This window comes from Lepisma saccharinum, chromosome 1 (assembly GCF_977018435.1).
Source record: "Lepisma saccharinum chromosome 1, izLepSacc3.1, whole genome shotgun sequence".
NCBI classification, from domain to species: Eukaryota; Metazoa; Arthropoda; class Insecta; order Zygentoma; family Lepismatidae; genus Lepisma; species Lepisma saccharinum.
In genome coordinates this window covers 167,788,907-167,813,377 of record NC_139229.1, presented here as the reverse complement: position 1 = coordinate 167,813,377, position 24,471 = coordinate 167,788,907, and the positions used below count along the sequence as shown (strand labels likewise).

The 24,471-nt window shown below is 35.4% G+C and overlaps 1 protein-coding gene across 1 annotated transcript; it reads left to right on the top strand.

Annotated features, from left to right (window-relative positions):
- On the top strand, window positions 1–23,752 carry LOC145986945 (uncharacterized). Its single transcript, XM_083121411.1, has 6 exons — window positions 1–38; window positions 5,200–5,288; window positions 6,901–7,034; window positions 8,477–8,644; window positions 9,892–10,128; window positions 22,842–23,752. Exons 1-5 carry the CDS (start codon window positions 1–3, stop codon window positions 10,096–10,098), a joined length of 636 nt encoding a protein of 211 aa, XP_082977537.1. The 3' UTR covers window positions 10,099–10,128; window positions 22,842–23,752.
- The last annotated feature ends 719 nt before the right edge of the window (window positions 23,753–24,471 follow it).

The window sequence follows — 24,471 nt, the reverse complement described above, 5'->3', positions numbered from 1 at the left end:
ATGCAGTATCTTATTGGTCAGGGTCCTGGACCTGGTGGGTAAGTATCAAGACAGTCAATGTTGTTACTTTGAAATTTACATGTATAATTTGGTAAAGGTGTAGTGGTATCATGTAGGTTCATATAATCAGGGTGGCGGCAGACCTGGGAAACCGGGAAAAGGCAGGGAATTTTGTTTTGATTTTTTTTATGTGATTGAATGAATGTACCAGGCATTTGCTTTGAAAGATGTTATGAAGCATTACATGGGAACAGGAAATCTTGTTGCTAAGTCTGAGCATCAACTTTTAGGTCTCTTTTATACACAACACAATTACAGTGCCAGAAACTAGTGATGGGAGGTGGGGGGGAAGAGATTTCCAGAGGGGCAGAAAAAAAAACCTCTAAATGTTACGTGGGAAATGCATTGAATTATCATTTTTTTCTTGTCTGCATGGGAGTAGTAAGGGCACAGGACTGTCAACAAATAGAGGGGATGGGGGATGTCGTAGTATGGCATTTTGTCTGACATTCTGAAGGAACATGAAAACAAATAAGGGCACTACGCAACTCTGTAATTTGTCGAATGTCGTGATACAGCATTTGTCAGATTAGCATTTTAAGCTCAAATGATGTTGGTTTTTGTTGGATATCGCCATCCGACTAACATTGAACTTCGACAAAATGTCTCACTACAACATCGACAAAAATCACATGCATGACACTCTTATGAAATTGATTGTTTTTGGATGTCTTCAGACTGCAACATCTGACGAAAATGAGCCTTGTACATCAGTTTGTCTGCTGTTCTACCACATTTCATTGAACAAACGTTTTGGCTCTGTTTAAGCATGCAATTTTTGTCGAACGTAGCAGTTTGATATTTGTCATTCTGCGACATCCAACAAGAATTGCATGCATTGCGCTCTTACGAAACAGATGTTTCTTGGATGTTCCAGTATTGCTTTTGTTATCGTTTACGACGTTGTCAGATGGAACATCCAACAAAAATCACATGCATAAACTGAGCCTTAGTCTGCTGCTGGAATTTTATTACTCTTCTTTCTAATTTAACCTAATTTAATGTAGCAATCCCTACAAAGGTTTTTTTTCCCCTTGTCTTAATACTGGTTTTGCACAACTTACAATGCATTTACAACAACATTGAAGTATTCTTTGATATCAAGATGAATCCAACAAATCAAGATATATATATGTTGAATAGTATCACAAATAGGTGAAACAAAAATCTGCATTGGTAAACGTTATAAAAATTTGACAAGTGCATGTTTTCTGCAACATTCATATTACAATTAACACCCCCCCCCTCCTCTGTCCTGTCTGTTTAATCTCATGAGAGTTGGATATTAATCTGTCACTGAGTCAAGGTAATGTGCAATGTTATGAAATAAAATACTAACAATAAATATGTAAAATTTTAATATTATAATTACACAAATCAGTGTTAACTGCATATCACTTTCTTCAGTAATTGAAATTTCTCTGCCAGCCCTGCTAAATTGTCACATTTCATCTACTGATTTATACAAGGGACATGCATAAAGTAAGTTCCAATTAGCAGGTACATTGCTTGATTTTTTGCAAACGTGATAAAAGTGTAAAATGTTAATTGCTGCGAAGTAGTGTTTATGAATGTGCAGAGATGTCTGGACACATTTTCCACCCATTCAAAATAGTGAAATAATGTGAATATGGCATAAAATGTGAATTGTTGGCATTCTTCACCAATTTTAAAAACTACTTAACGAAAAAATATCTTGAAATGTAACGTTCTTTTATTATTTTAGGCTTATAGAAACAAAATGTGCCATATTTGTGTGTATAGAACGTGCAAGATTTCCAACATTTTTATCCAATAAAATACCATAATTCATGTTATACATTGAAGAATACCTATATACACATTAAATCTCATATTTCCCACGATTTTTTTAACTTCTATCAGAACAATTTGCTCCACAGAGCAAAGTATCGGGGTTCTGACAGGAGATCAAGTGCATATCTACAGTCACAGGGGAGTCGTAACACCGGCATGTGTAGAGCGAGAAATAATGGTAAATATCTTTGTTAAAAACTGTCGCGAAGATATGTAGACAATGTGACCTACAAAATAAAATGATTGTTTAAAAGCACAATGGAAGTGTACGTTTTGCTATGTTTGCAGGAAAATGTTTTAAAATAAACACAAATTTTGGTAAATATAAAACTAAAAAAAAACGAAGATAATGCTAATTTTTGGTGCCGTAATATATCGGTATGTCATGTAAGATTGATTTCTTTAAAATTGTGGGTGTGTTGCTACATATGGTCATTTTGCACCCTTCATTATATATCGAGGAAAATCCGCTTATCTAAAACCCTTAGCTTAAAATTTAAAAGGGGTATGGAAAATAACTTTCCCAAAATAACCCAAGGTATCAAACTCTCACAAAGAGGCATAGGTTATGTGACCTACAATTTGAAACAGTACTTTGAAAACACCATGAAAGTATGAATTTAGGTATATGCCAGAAATGCACTAAATTGAAAATGTAAATGGGAAAGGGGGGGGGGGAGAATGGCACAAATTTAGAAAAAATAAAGATCCCTACCGATTAGGCATAAATAAAACAAGAATATCAGTAGTTATTTATTTTACTTAGTTGATTTAGTTTATAATTGTCAGGGGAAAATTTAATTTTTGTCCTGGAAGAGTCCGGGAATTTCATTTCTGCTTGTTTGTAGCCACCCTAATAGATAATTATGCAATTGATTTCATTCAGTGTGTGGAACCTTTTACTGGCATGATATTATTTTTAGGATAGAAAATATCATTTATTGTGTTCCCATTAATGCATAAAGTTTACAAACCCCTTTCATGAAATTTTTTTCATGGTTTTGGTATCAGTACAATTCAAATAAGACACAATATACGATACATTTTCATTTTTACACTGTATGTAAGAGATACAGTGCGTCCGGTAAATCGGACACTGTGCACTACGATCACTTCCGTGTGTCCATTAAATCGGACACTGTGCACTACGATCACTTCCGTGTGATAAATAGCTGTCCCAAGGAAAAAGTATTGCTGTGCAAAATATGTAACCAAAAGAAAATAAAACACTTAAGATCAGTCATGTGCAGTGGCGGATATTGGGTTCCAAAACCGGGGGGGCAGAGGGGGCAAGGTGCCAAATGTAGGGGGGCAAAGACAGTATATTTCCCTTTGCAGATTAGGTTTATAATAGTGCAGGTGCAAAAGTGACGAAAAATGGGGGGCAACTACCCCCCTATTCGTCGCCACTGGTCATGTGTATGTTTGCATAAATACATACACATATTTCGAAGAAACAATACAAATGGAAACATTTGCAATAGAAATCAACAAATATACACAGAATTGTTATTATTACAGTATAGAACACAGTGGTCCGATATCAGATTGTATCTGTGCACAACTGGAAATCTATCATGTAACCACTACTAGAGCTTTTTTGCCCAGTTCTTGAACCCAAACTGGATCAACTTTCCTCTAATGAACTGTTTTGCGTAGTGCCTCCCGTAGTAAGGAATCATACTCTCATCGATGGAAAGTATTTCGTCCACACCCCAATGCTGTTCGAAAGATGAGGAAGAAAAGTTTCTCGAAATATGGCCGTATCTTGTACAGACGATCGGACTCATCTATTTGTGAATTGTCATTCAAATTAATATTATGCAGAATAGTCTCAAACCGACCACAAGGAATGATTTCAGAAAGTATCGAAGGAGTATATTTTTCTTTTGACCAAAACATACGTCTGTTTGAATATGTTGTAAAACCTGACAACAAGAGACCACCAAGAACAACAAGAAGTTCTTCTTTCGTCAAATCAAGACAATATTTTTTTGCGAAGCATACAATTTGGATTGATTTGTTATAAGATTTAGCATGTCCTCATCAAAAAATAAATTATAAAAGTCTAATGGTGATTCACAGTTTCGTGCTTCTTCAGATGGTTCAATAGAGCAGCACTCAGTTTGTAATTAGATTGAAGGTAGACTTTTCTTCCACAAGGGTCTTGATTTTGTCTGAAGACGTATTCTACTTTTTTTTGAAGCACCAGTGTTATGTGTAGTGGTAGATGTAGATGCTACATTACTGGATGAACCTTCACAATCAACACAACTTCATATCTTAGTTTGCACCTCACAAACACTCATTAGCGTATTTCGCCAAAAATTGTTTAGTTTGGCCGCATGCTCATTATCAGATTTATCACTGTCTTCGTCTGTATCCTTGCCATCCACTGGTGGTGTAACATAAATGAGTTGTTCCTCCTCCTCCTCCATATCTTCATTCTCCATAGTAGTCAAAATTTGATAACACACACACACTAAAGCACAAACACGCACACTAATGCACAAACACACACACATTCACAAACTAATGCATAAACACGCACACATTCACACACTAATGCATAAACATGCACACATACATGCATATATACATACACACACTAATGCACACACACACACACACACACACATAAACATACACACACTAATGCACAAACACACACACACACACACACACACACACACACATACACATATATAAACATTGACAATGTCTAAACATCAAAGGTATCGAAAATTTTACAGGAAATGGAAAATCTGCATAAAGTGCTCAATGAGCACAGAGTCCGATATATCGGACACTATATTTTCTCTCGCAATAGCAGCTCAGGGATAAAACTAATGCACAAATTAGTGTTAACATTTTTTATTACTAATGTCTCTTACGCATATTTGTCAAAACACATCTCGGATAAATGTCAACTACTACATATGAATTGAAATTAGCTTTCCCGTTACGCAGAAACGTATTACAGCTCACTCTCCATGCTTCAATCCCCTACAATTTGGCGGGAAATTTTCAATGTTGCCAAACCCGTGGGGTGACATATGCATCACAGAGGTACCAAAGAACTAGATTTGATAAATATAACCAATTAAAGTGAAACAGTGTTACAGAAAATGCAAATATGTCAGTGTCCGATTAATCGGACACCATGCATTAATGGGTTAAATGAAACAAATTTTCAACTACATTGCATCCGTAATAAAAGAAACTTGTCATGTGAAACTCAATTTGTATAGATAATATTCTGGATTTCCTGTACTATACAATCAGTTTTCATCATTAAAAATATGTATTTATTTTGTTTTGTAGCCAGCAGCCACCTCCACAGCATTATGCACCTCAAGGTTGGGGAAATGCATACCAGCATTGGCAGAATCAAGGACATCCTAATGATCCAAGTAAGAATCTTTTTACCCTTAAGATTTATTTTTGATGAACAGGTAAATAAGTGAACAAGTAAAAATATATGCAAACAAAGAAGCGTATCACTGCCGTATTGAAAATGTTGAACTTGAAGTTAATGCTTCACCAAGTTCAGTTATTGTGTGCAACTAAGCATGGATATTTTAGAAATGTGTCTGAAATTTTACTTCGGGCACCTTTCATTTCTTGGCCGAAACAGGTAGAGAAGGCACTCGGCCAACAAAACACTTTTTTGGCAAATTTTATTGCATCTGCACGGGTGGGAAACATATGAAGCGGGAAATGGGAGTTACGACATTTGTAAGAACGAGATTAAATTTTTGCATAAACCTATATGACAAAGCATTAAGCAGGTTGACGATCTTTAGTTGGCCTATGTGACATTGATTATCTGTACAGTTTCCCTTTTTTATGAAGTCCTACAGGTCACAAGAAACAAGTTTCGAATGAAAGTGGTTACTGGAAGTTGTCTGCGAACAGGTCAAGAGTTTCTCGCTCACGGGAAACTGCTGAATCTCAAGCTCGGAGCTAGATAGGTGGGCAAGACTTTCAGGTGCCACGAGTCTTTCTTTTGGAACAATTCTGCGATCTTATCGCTCATTTCTCATCTGGCACTGGTGAATATTTCCAAGGTGGCAACCTGCCATACACATCCAGCGGACATTTTAGGCTGCTTCCCCCAAGTAGTCAGAAGCTCTTAGGACAAGGAAACATGTCAAGGTCAAGTTAAAAAACATCCAAGCTCTCTCCACATTCAATCTTCTCTTGTTGACTTATGCAGGTGTCTACTTCGAATTAAGCGAAACCAGTTTTTCCAAAGTGTCTTCTTGTAAACAACTTATTAAAAATTATCCGTATTTTGATTTATCTATACCCAAATACATTAAAAATCCTATCTTATGGGGTGGGGAATGGGAAACACTTTGGATTAAAGGTCATTATCATCATCCTTCGCAGTTTCCTGCCTCTTGCTGGTGGTAGAGTACTGCGATTAAAGAAGGGCTAATTTGAAGCAGCCAAGCTTCTTCCTTCAGTTACAACTGGCGGAAAGAATCCAAGGTTTTTTTTTCCATATAACTTTCTTAAGTAGCTATCAGACTGAAGTTTCATATGGCATGGGGAGGTTCACACTAAAATGACAAACGACACTACCTACCACAAACCGCTTACAAATGGGATATGTATTTTCCCCTACAGTATGTATAAAGCATTCACTGAGAATGGTCCAGTTTTAGTGACAGGCAAGCAGGAAGAGACAGCAGGAGCTTATTACTCTGGTATGAAGGGTTGCATTTATTTATGAATATTCGTTTTGAAAGTGGCAAGTATTGCTTGTTGTTTGCCACTTGTCACTTGGGTCTGAAAGCTACCTTAGAAGAGGGGCAAAATGTGGGAATCTGCTGTTTTTTTTCTTGGGGGGGGGAGGACAAAGTAGGGAGATATAGACTTTCATTGTATGTGGATAAAACCAAATATTTTTGTAATGATATATAATGCCTATATATCACATTGTTTCTTGGTAGTTGTAAAGATTTACAGTTTAATGTGTCCTGTAAATGTAATATGTAAGGAACTTTTTCTTAATAGATGCTGGTGGACAGGTTCAGATCAACCCACAAACAGGACAGCCTGATTACAGTTCGCAGTGGGCTGAGTATTACCGGTCATTAGGAATGCGTAAAGAGGCTGAAATGATAGAACAGCAAGCAAAAGCTAACAAGGTAAGACACCAGTTCAGTAAAGTCTGTAGGTTAAGGCTCTGCGGGACCTTTGATCACCGCCAGGGCAATTTTTCAAAATTTTTCTCCTTTCGAAAAACCACTTATCACATTCCAAAATTTGAAAAATTACGTAAGCTTAGAATTTCTTCTAGAGCATTAACATGAAGTTCCGTGTGGTTTGCTTTTGCTGTTATCTAGATATTATCAATAGTTTTGTGATTACATAAGTCTATTAATCTATGAGAATATTTTGATAATAGCGAAAGCAAAACATCCAAAAATTCATATCAATGCTTCGGAAGAAATTGTAAGCTGATGTAACTTTTCAGATTTTGGAATGTGATGGTGGTTTTTCATAAGATGAAAATTTTAAAACATCTGCCCTGGTGGTGGCCAAAGGTCTAGCCGAGCCTTGTTGAAACTTTTCAGTTTTAACAAGTGTGATTTGTAGCATGCACAAGAATTCCTTTTTAAGAATGTTTTCCAGTATTTAATCATGATTTACATGGGTGATAAAATTAGATTCTGATCTGATAGGGTCACAATCATATTTTATGTTAAACAGAAACACCTATCGGATTAACAATTCTGGATTCTAGAACTTGGACTTCCAATTTAAAAATAAACCAGTAAACAGCACAAAAATTAATCAAAATTTAGTTTATTCAATTTTTTTCATGTGAGATTTCAATTTTTTATCATAAGAAAAGAAAGTGCAGGTATTTTTATTTTCCAAATGGCCACTCTCTTTGAAATTCTACAAATAAAATACTTGTGGTCTTTTTAAATACAATTCTTAATTTTCAGATTATCAAAAGGTTCTTCTTAACAATTTTGTGAAACAACTTTTTCCTGGGGTAGTCCTACAAATATGATGTGATGATGTCCTTTAAACTGTGGATGCAGAATTGAATAAGCTAAATTTTGATGTAACTTGTTCTTACATAGGCCTACTGGTTAGTTTTTAATTTGAGCTCAAACTAGAGTTTAATTTTTAATCTGATGGTAGTTTCACGAGTATGGTAGAAGCGTGTACTTCCTGCTTTTTAAAATAAAAAAAAAGAACATTTCTGTGATCATCAGTCCAGATGTGCATGTGTTTTAACCTCTCTTTATTTTGTTACCCTGATGATGGGGAGGGAATCTTTCCAATTGTTGATAGCATTGTGGCTTTTTATTTTTCACCCTTTTTCTTGTTTAACTCATAATATTCTACATGAGGAATCTTCTCACTTTTGGGGTTTTGTTTAAAGTGTGATCCGAACCACTGTGAGTATATTCTCATATTTGAAGCAATGTATGACTACATTTGTAGTCTATATGGTAGAAAATTGTGCTTTGAAGTACATTTGCATTTGGAAATAATGTGCTTTTAAAGTAATTCACTTGAATTGAAAAGTACATTATTCATAGTTGAGTTCTGTTGCATTGTTCTCCTTCAGAGTATGCAACCACAGCAGCCTCAGCAACAAATGCCACAACCAGGCCCTCAGCCAGCTGCCACCCAGAACGGCCAACCAGATTACAGTGCTCAGTGGGCCGAGTATTACAGGTCAATTGGCAAAATAAAAGAGGCAGAAGCAATCGAAGCGCAGATGAAGGCTGGAAAGGTAAGTACATGTCTCAGGTGGAATCCCATCTTGTGAAACCGCAATGATATATTGTGTGTTTACAAAAAGAAGCATGTGCTAACTCTTACCACGACAGAGACTGAAGTTTCACCACACTTTAAAAACCACAGCACATGGAAGTGGTGAATTGTTAGTTTTAATTAATTTTAATTAAAGGGTAGGGGAGAGTGCTGTGGTTTTTTAAGTGTGGTGTAAGTTTAGTCTCTGTCAAGGTATGAACAGTATTGAAATAGAAATTCGTTGCCTCTTTTTTTTAAAGTGCATCCACACTCGTCAGAAGGGGGTGATATTTTCTTTTGAGCAAGTTTTCCATGTCTTAACAACAGTAGAATATTGCCAGTGTTGTCATAATATTATGCCAGGGATCCTAGGTTGGCCGTGTGTTTGTGTCCTTTTATCAGTTAATTTCAAAACAACACCATTGTTAGGTTTTCTTTTACGAGAACTATCAATAGGATCCTCTTGTCATCGAAATTTTGAAAGGCATTGAAGTCTCTTTAAATATTTGATATTCAGCCAATATTCATTCATGCATTGGAAATCAATTTGTCACATCCTAAGGTACATGTCAAATACTTTACACAGTTTATACTTCCATAGTGAAGTCTAATGCAATGACAGTTTTAACAATAATATAGAATAGGATTGAACTGATCTTATTACAGAAGAACTTTCAGGCATTCTGAGCTTTCACGATCGCAAATGAGCTCTGTAACACTTCCATGGTGCCTAATTATTCTGGAAATCGTTGCTTTTTTTGTGTGTGTAAACACTGAATTTTGTGATTACATAGCATGTATTTTCCTATTCTGATGTAATTCTTGAATATTTTAAAACAAACCTCCCTGTAAATTGAGACACATAATTGGATTGGAATACTTGCACACTAATATCAATCAATATTTAAACAACTTTTTAAGTTTTACAATTTCTAAGTACAGTAAAACCTCGATTTTTACATTTTATATTTTTTTTTACATTTACTGAAAAAAAGGTGGGAAAATGTAAAATCGATGACAATTTTGTAACATTTTGTTATGTTGGGACCTTCAAGATTCAATGTATAATGCGGGAAAATGTAAATTAAGGTTCAACTGTATCAGCAGGAATCTCTAAGAGTATTGACATTAGTTGAGAGTAGTATCGGATCAGCCGATAGAACCATTCATTCACTGATATTCCAAATGTACGCGCCATACTTAATTTGAAATAATTATTTTCTGTAGAGCGGTCAGCAGCCTGCGGCTGGTCAAGCTCCACAGCAACCTGTTGCTCCAGCCGCTGGACAACATCAAGGTCAGATGCCTGCTCAACCCTACCAGCCATATGGTTATGGTGGTTACTATGGTGGACAACCACCTCAGAATCAACCATACAATTATCCTGGTTACGGTGGCTACGCTCAGCATCCACAGGGTCCGGAGAATCAATGAACTCGTCGCTCAAAGATCGACATTTGTATTGTAAGTAAATATAAAATATCTTATTGAGTTTTGCTAGTATAACACTAGATTGCTGGAATGGAGGTGTTATGTATTACTTTGGAAAATAGGCACCATTAATAGTAAGAATTTTGGAATCAACAAAGCAGACATTTTTTGAAATGTCATCACATGCATAGCAGCTACGAATCAACCCCCTCCCCCTTAAAAATCAGTTTGTGGTTTATTTTCATATATAAAATAAAACTTAGTTCGTTAGTTGATGGAAGAAGAGGTCTGTCTGTTGGCTCATTTAGGTAATACAAATGATTATCCCTCATTGATGACAAAATAGCATTGTTTTCACAACTTTTTTATAGAGGGACCACAAGGGAAAGAACCGTGGGGCAAAAGTCTCTCAATATAGTGAAGCTTGTAATTTTCTTATTCAGGACCATTTGTTCTCGACACTCAATACCTGTTTTATGGCTTTTGGAAAATTTGTGACTATCCCTTGGCAATTTTAAAGCCACTTGCTTAAATAGAATATGTTTACTGTTCAATAAATCTATTTTCACTACACACAGGAAAAACTCTGGGCAACATGCATGATGGGCTTCAAGAATATACATGTTGAGATTGGGTGTTTAGCTTATGGTGCTTTGCAATGTGTTCTGTCAAAACACTATTGGTTTGCCCCTTTCGACCATGCTATGAAACTGAAACTCTGCAAAACTTTTCAAGAATCCCCTGGGGAAATTATTCATCATTTGTTCTGAAGCAAGTAGGTAATTCTGTCGATGGGATCTAGAAAACTTTCTCCATCACAGATTTTCAGAAAGCCACAAAACTTGGTTCCTTGCAGTGAAAGGAAATGTCATTTACAAAATATCAAGTGTGCTGAGCAGATACAGACATGGAATCCAGTCATCGTAGAACCCTCAAAGAATGCAACATGACACTTTTCGCGGAGTGTAACCTGTCTGTTATGCAAAATGTACCCTCCCCCTCAGCCAACATTGTCACAATGGTGAATTTCACAATTAAAAAATTGTTTCAATTATTCTTTTAATGTATTTCTTTGAGGGATGGGCCAGTATGAAATTTTGGCCGATACCGATATTCTACCGATCCGATATAAAATTATAAATGGTCCTTGAAGAACCTGAAAGGTTCATTGACCTCCTTAATAAATTGTTTCAAGGTGACTGCAGTGCAAAAGAAGTTGCATATTTAGACATTTACTTTTTTAGAAAGTAGAGCATGGAGATTATCCATAATTACAACAAAATGGCAGAATTTTGCACTAATATATCAGATATTTATACCAATACACCGATATACCTATATCTGTTGATACCGATAGAGTGCCAATTAATCGGTTCCATCTCTAATTTCTTTGAACATATTAACACAAAAATCAGGTGGTTTGATGTGATGTGGTTACAATGGAATACTTAAAAATAAGTTGTTTTTTTTAAATACTGTCAACAAAACTTTTAATTACGTTATTCAAGCACAGATACAGTTATCTGTAGGAAATTTTAAAATTGCATTGCTTCAAAGTGGCATAGAATCAGCCCTAAAAATTGCCCTGTAAAAATGCTTGATATTCTTCCGAAAACCTTGTTTTGTGTAAACCATGCATTTGAAAGACATTAATTTTATTGGAAAGTTCCTGAAGATTTTTCCCAACTATCAAAGTGCAGCTTGTTGAAAAATCCCTGCAAATATAACATAACCATTTAGAACAGAGAAATGCTTTTGTCGTAATAGGAAATGCCAGTTACAAAGACAATTAATAGTTTGCCGGCCCCTGTGGTTAGCACATCCTGCTATGATGCCAGGGGTCCCAGGTTCGAATCTTGGCCAGGGCCTGGATGTTTGTGAGTGTCCATCATATCAACACTCATTCCCATCTTTGCAAATTAGCCAAAAGTGGCACAAAAGCGTAGTAAAAGAAAGCAAACCAATCAATCAATTTAATAGTTCACTGCATTACTGCATCTATATATAAGGAAATGAGAAACATATAAGCACTATCAGAGGTAAAAAGTGTGTTTCGTTCATTAGAACTGTTAACATTTGCACGATAATGCTCTGACATTCTTGACCCCCGGATGGATCTTTTTCACTTCGTAACTCGAAAGCCATTGATCTGCAGATGTGGTAATATGTTTGGTGATATTTTGAAGTAAGGAAACACTCGCCAGTCTAAGGAATTTTTTTTCCTATTTACTTTTCAATGTATCAAATTTGACCCCATGCTAAGCATGCATTTTGATAGCATATTTTTACTTCAGTATTCATATATTATCAGAATGTATATGAAAATACAGGTGTGCCAGCTTGTGGTGTGTATATATACACATGTCTTACAAGCAGGAACACCTTTATTATACATTTTTCATGGGTCTGTGGCTAAAAATTTTGTGGGAAATGAAAATTTCAGGAGGATTGTCTGAACTTGTAGCTTTATTGGCAGTAGGAGGTTAACATGGGGCTACGTAAAATTATTGGCAGTAGGTTAACATGGGGCTACGTAAAATGTGAGATTGTGTAACAACTATACTGTATTTTGTTCATGCGTGTATGCTCGTGCTTATGTATTATTGCTTTCCACATTCTTACGCTCTTGAAACTGAAATTAAGTGTATTTGTACAAATATTGCCATTGTGTATAGATGTAGGAGGGTGTGAGTGAGTTTAGATAATTCACATTGTGCTCACAGCTGTTCCATTTGGAATGTGCAAATGAACGTAATTACCAGAAGATTAAAATAATGGATGCTTCAGAGTTGGTAACTATGATTATTGCAGGAAAAGTTGTTCAGCTGGCATTAAGTATAACTCGAGAGAATGAACTGTTTACAATTTAAATTTTCATATTTGCATTATCAACAAAAGAATGCATTTGCCTTAGCTTTCTAATAGAGTTTTCTTAACTTGGTGTATATTGCCAAATGTCCAAAATGAGTTTGTGTAGATAATTTTGGCATGGATCAATTAGAAGAAGGTTTTCTTACTGTGATAATGCTAGTCTGGTTGCAAGTCTTTGTATTGTGGGAGTGTTAGTTGGTGTTTCGTTAATTTAATGCTACAGCCACAGCATTTGTGTAGACATGGATAAAAACAACTCTGAAATGCTGCTATGGAATTTTTTTTCACATCTTGCATAATGCTTAATGTGGTTGCTTCTAAACAGTTGTGCAGCAGGTGAGAATTGGTAAAGATTTTGTGGGCAACTTGGCAGTTGCGGAGATCTAGTGTCATTCATGTTACTCACATCTTAGGTAAATTTGGAACCTGGTTTATTCGTATTGATGCATACTCTCTTGACGGTAGGTTTGAAATTTCATGGATCGTGGGTCCTCATTTGCTGTCGGGATCTCGTTTTTTTAATATGACATTGGAAATGGTATGTTCAGTAATTGCACATGGTAAGGAGGAGAAGAAGCTAATGGAATACATTGTGCAACATTTCAGATTTGTAGATCTTTGTCATTTTTGTGATTTGAAACATTGATATAAACTATACTCCATTGCACTACTATCCTTAAAGAGCCAAGGCTTCAGAGTTCTTTTTCATTTGGTGATACGTGGACACTGAATAGTTTCATTGCTGCTGTTTTTCTGACATTGGAAACTAGGGTTTCCCAATTTTTCTCTATAGCTTGTCAACACAAATCCTGGGTCCGTTTTTACTAGGTTGATAATTATTGTTCATATGTGCTATCACTATCATGTCTGGGTAGTAATAATGGGGTGGTTAGAACCCAGAAGTGTCTGTGACTGTAATCCATGGGTTTTCATTGCATTTTTAAAAATCCTTGACCCATGTGAATAAAAGTGCCATCTCCCTGCAATTGAGAGAACTAATTCAACCAAAGTAGATTGTCGCAGAGAGGCTACATTGTAACACACTGTAAACGTGAATATTGTGAGTTAGAGATGAAATATTCATCCATAATGTCCATTATGTTCTATCAATATATATATATATATATAATGTAGTGCTTGTGGTGAGCTCTTGCGTTAGGTTGCAGTAGGTGTCTGCATTCATGCTGACTTTATGAGTAAGGCTAGGATTTTCATGACAGCATATTTTTTTTCTTTTTGGTAAGGGTGATGTGTTCCCTAAATATATAGAACTTCATATTGTGAAGAAACTAATTCAATTAAGGTGCTTTTTAAGGCCAAAATTTGGCATATTTGGCTATTTATATGTGATGGAGCATATTTTGATGGATTTTCGGTCATATTCAGCATATTTCAAATTGAACTAAAATTTTTTCGTATGTGAAAATATTTCAGCATATAGCCTATTAGATGTTGATGTTTGAAACAGTCCAGTTATAAGGTCATATTTTTCAAATTCTAGTGCATATTTTGTAAAATTTTAGGTCATAAAAATCCTAGCCCTATTTATAAGTAAGGAAGTCACCCGTTTTTCATAGTTTATTTGTCCAAAGAGATTCTTTGAGCATGAAGAGACTTACCACATTGTTTTGTAAAATTTAGTGGCTATTGCTGGCATACTCCCTCAGGCCAACCTTTTCTTCTTCTTTCTTAGTACTTAACGAAAACTTACGTTAGAGGCAATTGTAGAATTTGATGTCTAGTAACAATATGACTCGAAAATCAGAGGAAAAGTTAACACTGCGAAACCAAAAGGTGCCAGATTCTGTTGTCAAGTTCTGAATGTTTTGAAAACTGCATTAAGATGATAGTGAAGATACACTGAATTTTGCAAAAGAGAATTGGAACAAAGTAACAATCATGAAAAATTAGAACATGAAGTTGTTACTTGGCACCTAAAGTTTTCACATTTAACTCTTGTATCAAGTTTAATACATTAACAGTACTTTGTAATCTATTTTTTTTAAGTAATATATGTAGTGTAAATTAATTTAATGTGTCCAGAGACCAATTCCTCAAGTAGCTATTCACCCTGCACAAATAAAAGTTGTCACTCCTGCTCAAGAAAAACTGCATTCATCTAAACAATTGTAATGTGTAGTGTAATATTGATGCTCTAAATTGGTTATTTTCTTTCATTTTTTGTGACTAGTTTATCTTACCGTAGTTCTAATAGTGAACTTTGCACAGGCTGGAACTGTGTACTTTCATTGCCTCCACTTGAAACACATTAAGTTAATATGAGCACACAGTTGTGAAATAACTGAATAAGTATTGAAAATTGTGCCTTGACTTGGAGTGCTCTACTAAGCTAACTCCCATGATTTGTGGCTCTGTTGATAAGAGCACATGTATGACTTTGATCCCTGGTTCTCTGTGTGATCTAGCAACAATTTTCAGAACAAAATAGTAGCTACCTCAAAAAATGATTCTATAAATTTCCTTTTCTACTTAATTTTGTAAACAGGTGTGCAATGGACTCTTGGTTATGTAATATTAGTGCATACTTGATGATCAAATGTCCCATAAATTTACTAAGACAAAAGGTTCTTCTGTCAAATTTTGAATTGATTGTTGTTCCTCATAAAATTTCAGCATTAATTATATGTATTGCTCAGTTTTACTAACTCAACATACTTCAGCAAGAGACATGAAACCAAATTTGTATGTGCATACTCCCTATTGAATCTGACAAACCCTTTACTCTACTCAAATAGCAAGCAGAACAGTTTCATAAATTATTTGAATAAATTAATATACATGTTAGTTAAGGGTATTAGCAAGTGTAGTAAATAAATAATATAAAATGTGTATAACAGATCTCATTGTTTAAGTTCCCGAGTGCAACCTATGTACACTAAAACAAGATGATATAAAGGCTCCCACAGGTAAAATAAAATGCTTTGCAAAGTCCAGTATCAGTTTATCCGTAGGATCTTAAATATTGATGTCCTGGAAATATTACACTGCAATATGGAACATGGTGATATTTATATGTCTGTGTGGCATTGTGACACTTGACTTTATTCTTTCATTTATTCTTGAAAATAGATATATTCTGTGAATTTTTTGTTATACAAAATTGTATGTCATTTTGTGGACAGGGAAGAAATTCATACCTGCTCATAGACAAGTTCTTTTCACATCACGATGCTTACAGAACAATTGAGGTAGTGGCGAAATGATGTAAACTGATTACTATTTTGTTTGAAATATGAATATTGAAGGTATGTTTCTGTTGGAATAGTTACTTAGCCCTTTAACCAGGAATTTTATTATACAATATTTGTGAACTGTTTTCTGCACTGTTTCTGTGGTAGTGGTGCGAGGGGTGAACTATTTGCAGATATGTACATAGGTTTTTCCATATGTTCTAATAAGAACAGTAAAGGTTGCGGGGGTAGGGATTATGTGAACTATATATTAATTCATAATTATTCCTTCTTACACATGGGGGTACATCATGTAATCTGATCATGATGCTGAAACAAGATTAAATATTCTCAGATGGAAACAAACAAAAAGGGTTTAGAATTACACTTATATGTTGGAAATATTTCTGTAATTTTCAAGGAATGAATAACCTGAATTTAAAGAAAGAAAAAAGGTTAAAAATGTGAACACAAATCAGTAGCATGGCAGACATCGTTGTAATAAGTGAATGTTTTCAATTTGTAGAGATGTGCTTTCAAAGATGCAGACAAGAGCTATACATGAGCAGAATTCAATTTGTTAAGGCTCAGCCTTAAGGTAGGGCTTTCTACCCTAAAAATGAAGACACCCCCCCCCAAAAGAAAAAAAACAACTTGAAATCCTTCCCCAACATCCAGGCCAATCTTCACATGGATTGCACTCAACTTTGTCCTTATTTTGACTTAGTGCCATGAGACTAATGGAATACCTAGACAGCAACCCATACTGTTCACATAATGGGAGGAGTTGTTCAGATCTTAAAGCAGCAGAAGATTAATTTTCAATATTGGACGATAATCTAAAGGATAAATAGTTTGTTTTTTTCTGTAAAATGCACAAGCTTTTGCAGAAAAGTTCACATGAGCTGACAAAAAACATGCTAATTGACAAATGAGTCCATGATAATGTTGGTATGAACCTTTTTGAAACTGTTTACTTCTATTTAAAACTTAATAATTTTGATATTACTTGCTCCTTGAACAAACAAAAGAAACTGTTTGGAATGCACAGCTTAAACTTTGACGTGACATCACTCTGAAATTCAAAGCCTGGTCAGTGCATCAAGCTTCCACTGGGGATCAAGCTTGGGACTGCCTGAAATTATCATGTCTTAAATAGCTGTCATAGATAAACGTAACAATTGGTCACAAGTGAAAGGGAACTGGAATTTTTTTATTCAGAATTTTTTTGTCAGCTAGTATGAGCCACGGTAGCTCAATTGGTAGAGCTTCTTGACTACCAGCGGAAGACCTGGGTGTGAATCCCGTGACAGGTGATCTGGACCAGCAAATTTCCAAGTAATTTCTCTGTTTCTGCACAGCTCTGAGGCCCACCCAGCTTTGTAGAAATGTGTTCCTTGGGGGTTAAAGGTGGCTGGGCATTATGCTGATCACATCATCCGAATTATGGCTAAGATCAAGAATATGTGGAGCTGTACCTCCACATTTCCCCATGTCTTCATGGCATGTATGCATATACCTTTAAATAATTAAATTTAATTAAAACTTTCTTTTGGGATGTAAAGCTCATTCAGTTTCAAGCAACTTTTTTTATTGCAGGTTTGCCAATTGAAAGAAATTAATTTATGTACCTGGAGATTCCTTATATGGGTGTTCATTAGATTTACGTTATATAAAAAGCTGATAAATATTATGTATTTTTACTTTAAAAGAAAAATATTGCTTACAGAGATTCCCTTTGGTAATCATGGGTCTCTGTGGAAACACATTGCACAGTGAAACTGTAGGTTGTTCTAATGAGTATAAAATGAATTTGCACACTTAGAGGAGAGATTATCATCTACACATCAAAAACTTAAGGAGAGAGAGATTAGCATCTACTCATATCAAAAACGTAAGGACCACACAGTTATTGCTGACACTTACACATTGTAGTGGTTTTAACCTTTTGCAGCCCAAAGCGTTTTTCACATGTAAGCCTCTATATTGCCAGAGTCGATTTTGAGTAAAATGCAGAGTTTCAATTAAATGAGTGTAGATCGGAGGCTAATTGCCCTAGAGAGATGAGTGATATACCGTTGTATGCGGAATGAACCAGAGATTCATACTATATGAATTTGCAAATTCGGCATTTATGTGGTGGGGGGAGGGGGCTAACTCTCAAAATTCCAAAATTTCGGGGAAAAAAATTGGTTCCCCCACCCTCCCCCCAAGAAAAAAAGTACATGACAGTGTCGACATGCACATGGAAATGATCGCTGACATGTAAGGAACACAAAAATATTTGCATTATCATCATATGACCAATGTAACTTGAGTTGTACCCCAAAAGGAATGGTCGGCATGCCACTGATTCAAGCTTCAAAATGTAGCGGTACCTTGAAATGACCATAGCTCAGAAACTAAATGCCCTAGAGATATGAAAGATATACCGTTGTACGCAGAATGAATCACAGATTTAGACAATGTATAATTTATGCACATTCGGCGTATATATGGAGGGGGAAAGGGGGGAAATCCCCTGAAAATACTGTTTTTTTAAAAAAAAATGGGGCCCCCCCCACCGAAAAAAGGGATATGAAAAGTTCAAAATTAACATAGAAATTATCGCTGGCATGTAAGAAAGAGAAAATATTTGCATCCTTGTCGTATGACCAATGTAACTTGTTGTATCCCCAAAAGGAATGGTCGGCACGCCACTGATTCAAGCTTCAAAATGCAGCGGTACCTTGAAATGACTATAGCTCAGAAACTAAATGCCCTAGAGATATGAAAGATATACCGTTGTACGCAGAATGAATCGCAGATTCAGACGATATATAATTTATGCACATTCGGCGTACATATGGAGGGGGAAAGGGGGGAAATCCCCTCAAAAATACTTTTCTTAATAAAAAAAATTGTTTCCCCGCCCCCCTCGCCCCGAAAAAAAATGTCAATGCAAAAAATGCAAAATTTATGCAAATTTGGTGTGTATATATGGAGGGGGAAGGGAGGAAACCCCAAAAAATTATTTTAAAAAATTGACTTCACCTAAAAAATGTCCTCTCACTTGGGCACAAAACGACACCTACGCACAACATTCACGGACAAAAAGCTAGAACGTAGTGAAAAATGAACGCCAATTCTTGCAGCTGCTTGACATTCTATTTTTAGACCATGCTTGGTGACCTTTGTTCAACATTGTGGAACACTTGTGCTCAAAAAAACAAAGGTTTCCTTCAGCGCGCTTCGAATTCCCATTCTCACAACGCAGATTCAACAACCAGTTTTCCCCCTGCTTCCGCCCTCACGGAAAACTTTCATTTTGACATCGGATGCTTATAAACAAGCTTCCTTCGAATGCACTTAGCAGGAGGACGTGAAAAGCATTGCTTTAGAACAACAAAGCTGGTCTTCCTTTTGTCGGCAAAATTTGAGGTTGAAAAGAGCTGCAAAAGAGAAGTACCTTTTCCCCTCCATTTTCATGAAGACAAAAAAAATGCAAAAAACCATTTCTGTTAAATACATGTGTTAGGAACAATATAAAAAATAAAATCGAAATTCTAGCCAAAAGTAGAAAAGTTATAACGTAAAAGCTACGACCTTGACACAGCATCTCAATCGAGATGCTTGGTTCCGTGAGGGTTACTTTTGGGTATCTCGTTTGAGACACTTGGGCAGCAAAAGGTTAAGCCACCGGGTTAAGCATGGAATTTATATAACATTTTGGAGATTGAAGATATATTTTATGACGTTATTCCTGGGTTTCTTCAATTGTGTACCATTATTGGGGTCATCCTGAAAAATTTGGTAGCTGGTTTCCACACCAAGAAACGCCCTGTCAAGAGGTTGGTCTTTTTGTTCTTCTTGCCCCCCATAACTCAAGTTAATGCTTCTATGTTACTTTGTGCTTGCTGACACTGTTGTATGCCTTAATTGTAGAGTATATTCATTTCTTTTGCACATTAGGTTCATATTTTATTAAATATATATATTTATGCTTGAGATTTTAATGACTATTCATGTAGCATATACCCTGTTCTGTCTTATTTTTTTTTTAATATGGTGTTTTCCTCATGTCCTAGGTTATTTTCATTAATTTCTTTTGCCTTCTCATTAGACGTAGAAACTGAATCTCCTGGGGTCTGTTCAAAGAAATTGGGAGATTCTGCATGCTGGTATACTTTGCCATTTTCTATATTGTTCTGTGCATTTCTAAATGGAACTTGTATATGGGTTTCATGGTGTGATTTCTTTCCTGTGACATTTTTTCATAATCCATGCTGGCTTCTGCTTATGTCTCACTATACATAATTCACCGAACCTACATGTCGATGTGTGCCTTGTGTATATAGATAACACTAGTGCAATTGACTGTAGATGCCTGGGCCTTTTTTCTCAGCAACCAGACACTCCATCCAGGGCAACTCACGTAACAGCTGCTAAACGATGACTTCACGTTGGTAGCGAGAGCAACTGTTATTAGCCCTAAACGACCAGGGGTCATTGATGGCTGGCATTTGTAGGAATCTATTTAAGCGGAGATCAAACTGCATCGATAGTTCCCATCTTAGTGGAATCTTCCGTTGGTATCGCAAAAAATAAGCATCATGCGGGTGAGTCCTATCCAGTGTGAATTTTTCTGTGCTAATGTGATATGAGGAGCACCAGAAATATGTAGGCTTTTCCATATTTGTTTGTATATACATATGTGTATATATTTATACTTTTATCTTGCTCACCCAATAGAGGATGTATAGTGATCATGTAAGAAGGAATTTCAAGCTGATTTACAGTAATGTAAATTTAATGAATAGTAATGCAGTAATACACTTTTGAGTCTGACCACTAATTTGGCATGAATTCTATATACATTCATGGATTTGTTTATTTTGGAAGCTTAGGGGAAGTAACCTGTTATTTCTCGAATGTTTAAAGTTCTAGTTCTTTTAACTAATGCGTTCTTACATTCACGTATTTATAATAATGAGATAACGTCACATGCATATTCAGATATGAAGCAGTGTGGCTGGAAAAAGGGGCACTCCTTGTACGAAATAAATTACAGAAAAACATTAGTAAATAAGTTCTTATTTTTCTGTCATGAAGAAAGAAGTAATAAATTAAGGATAAAGCCATCAAATAAATATGTATGCAATGAAGGGGGGAAATCTGAAACTTGGAAGTTTGCGCTCAATGCCCAGCATCTGTATATAATTTCATTTTGTTTTTTTGTCGTTGTTTTGGTTCAATTTTCTGCATATGTTAAATTTGTACATCGTGCGAAATTGAATTAAGACGTGGTTCCTTTTTAAATTTGTAATTGCCGCTGTTTAATGTCAAATTTAAATTTCACCAGCTGTTGTATGTAAATACAAAGTGTTTTGAAGCCATTCTGGTAAGTCACATATTTACTGACTTGCATGGGAGCATGAATAATTTATATATTATACATATGCAACCTGAGAACATATTCCATTATTACTGAAGGACTACATTAATTAGTACTAATCCACAATCAAGTTCCCTATTATAGTTCATGTATGGCATTCTACCACTTAAATTTTAGATATTAAGGAAAAATGATGTAAATTGTTTGCATTTCTTGTATTCAGTTGTTGCAACTTTTTCTCTAGTGCTAGTGTTGAAAGTTGCAAAACTAAGAATCCTAGCTTTGAATGCCAAGTGAATCATTATTCATCCATAACTCAGTTACCCCAACCACACTCTCAGCTTAGAAAGATGTAATATTTTGCATCCGTGTGTGTCCCAAATATCAGCACAGAAATGAAAGTGGATAAACCTTTTGTAAAACATGCTTTTAATGGATTAAACTTCTCTTGTAAACATGAGATCATCCATTATGTATGTGGAATTTGTGAAAGTAAATTGGAAACATGGAAAAGAAATGTTTGAAGCTTCTGTGGTACCAATATGTCAACAACATAGTTTTTCGTAAGCCCAAACTTACATCTGCAGCGTGACAAAGAATACATTGAACAAAATATGAAATTCATTGCCATTTCCTGGACTACATGTCACCTTTTACAGAGTAATTTGAATGATTGTTTAGTGGAAGATTATTTGCAGTACATTAATTAATGCACATGTACTAGATTTTATACTTGAATTAGTAACAAGTAGTCTAATATATCAATATCTACGTATCCAACTTTAAGAAATAATAATTGCGCTTGTTTTATAACACCCTTTTTTCTACAGTACTTCATCTTTAAAGACTGATATTTGTAAGCTTACATGTTTCATTAGAAAGATGTGTGTATATATGTACATGTGTAAGTTTCTGATGGGATGTTTATGGTGCCTGTATTCCAAGTGTAACATGAGGTCTGTCTTATATTTGGAGTTTTGCAATTGCTTGTGTTCTGTTGTGGTTCTTGCTGTGCCCTTATTTACTAGCTAGGTGGGTATCTTGGAAATGGAAAGCAATACAACTTCCTGTTGCCAAAATATCAACTGATCCTGTTGTTCACAGGGCAACAAACAAGATGGCTACCTAATCTGTATTAGGATGGCCTCTTGGTGAGTATAGAATGAGGTAAATGTGAGTACCTTGTTTGAAATATTATGCTCAAATGTATCTCCCTGTATATAAAATGCTCATTCTTCTTATTTCAGGATATCCCACCTTTTACTTGCAATTGAATATGCATAAATGCTGTGTTTTTATGTTCTTTTCAGATATTTCCCCACGGTTGATCCCAGATCCTCCATCATATGTGATTCTGCATTATGGCGTGTGCCCCCAAACAGAATGTATTGTTTGCAAGTTGATGTTCCCATTTGTTAGATTAAGATGTAATGCCACTGATCATTTCAAGGGAACAGTGATACTAGTACTAGTGTATCGGCAGATATGAAGGCATACCTAATCTATATTGTGCTTGTGTAAATTAAGAATTTTGTCATTGAACTGTGACGATGCATTTTTGCCAGCAGTGGTTATTTTTTTTGTTCACGAATTGTCTGTTCTTGCACTTCATAGGGAGGTCTGTACTACACTTTTAGAGCATTCGAAGGCAGGTGATGTCTTGGCTCTGTGCATATAATTTTTTTTTCCTTCTATTGAACAATTGTATAGAAATATAACCTTAGTACAAAACAAAAGAATGCAACCCAAGGGGAAGAAACTATGATTGGGGTGGTCGGGTTGGGGAATCTTATCTTGATAGCCCTTGAAAGGCACTGGGATATATATGTGTGTGTATATATTCTTGTTTTTTTGGAAGGTCATTTCGCTGTTATCTTACAGAGAAAATCCATGACTGGCACCAATTTTTATAGCCTTAGCATAAACTATTTACCTAGATAAAATAGAATGCCTCTTTAATTTTTCATCTGTGTGTTTTGGTTAGAGATTTCTGTTTTGTTGTATGTTTAATATTACTTGTGCTGACAGTAGTTTTGAGATGTTTTATAATGTGTTTTCGACATAAACATTCCTTTGATATACCATTTAGCATAATTCTGTGCATTGAAGTTTTTCATAAAGTGATTATTTATATTTATTTCAAAGTTGGTTGTTTTACTGTTCTGATCCTCATATTTCCAGTTCATAAAAAACAGCCAGCTCCAAACTAGAGAGGAACAACCCATTTTTTGATTCAATATTTGATGAACAAAATTTTTTTCTGCTTTGTTCTGTCTCTCTTTCTCTCTCCAATTTTTAAATGTTTTGTAGTGATTTGACTGATACATGTTTATTATCCTGTTTGCATCATGTTCGTGTTATTAAATACTGATATGCAATTGTTTCTTTAAATATATGTATAATGAATCTTCACTAGACTAACTTAATGCTCTAGCAATGTTTCCATTGCATGCCATGTGCTACGCGTTAAATCAATCCGTATGCCAAAAAACAGTTTCTCCTAGTTTTATTTTTTCAGGCATCTATCGAAGGGGGAGAGCGACTAGTTGTGGAGGCGACTGGTACAGGGCAAAATTTCATGTTCTTTTTTATATTTTGCAATGTTCTTTTTTAATATAAAAATATCCTTGTGTGCATATATCGATTTTCGCATTTGCAAATGTTTTGATGCAGAGAATTAATACAACCCCATTACTACTTCAGTGACTTGTTTTGTTTTATTTAAATTGTCATAGAATGATTTAAATTTCTATTGCAACATGTTTCTTTCAGCAGAAACTGCATTTAAAATGGATTGCCAGTCATGGTTCGTTTCTCACTCGATACAGTGAAGATTGGATACCTCTTTGGCTCTTACAAATTTTTCATTGTTCTGTTACGTTAGTAATTTTTCTTAACAGGTGAGTTGTTTAGTTTTTTGCCTAAAAATTAGCCTTCTTT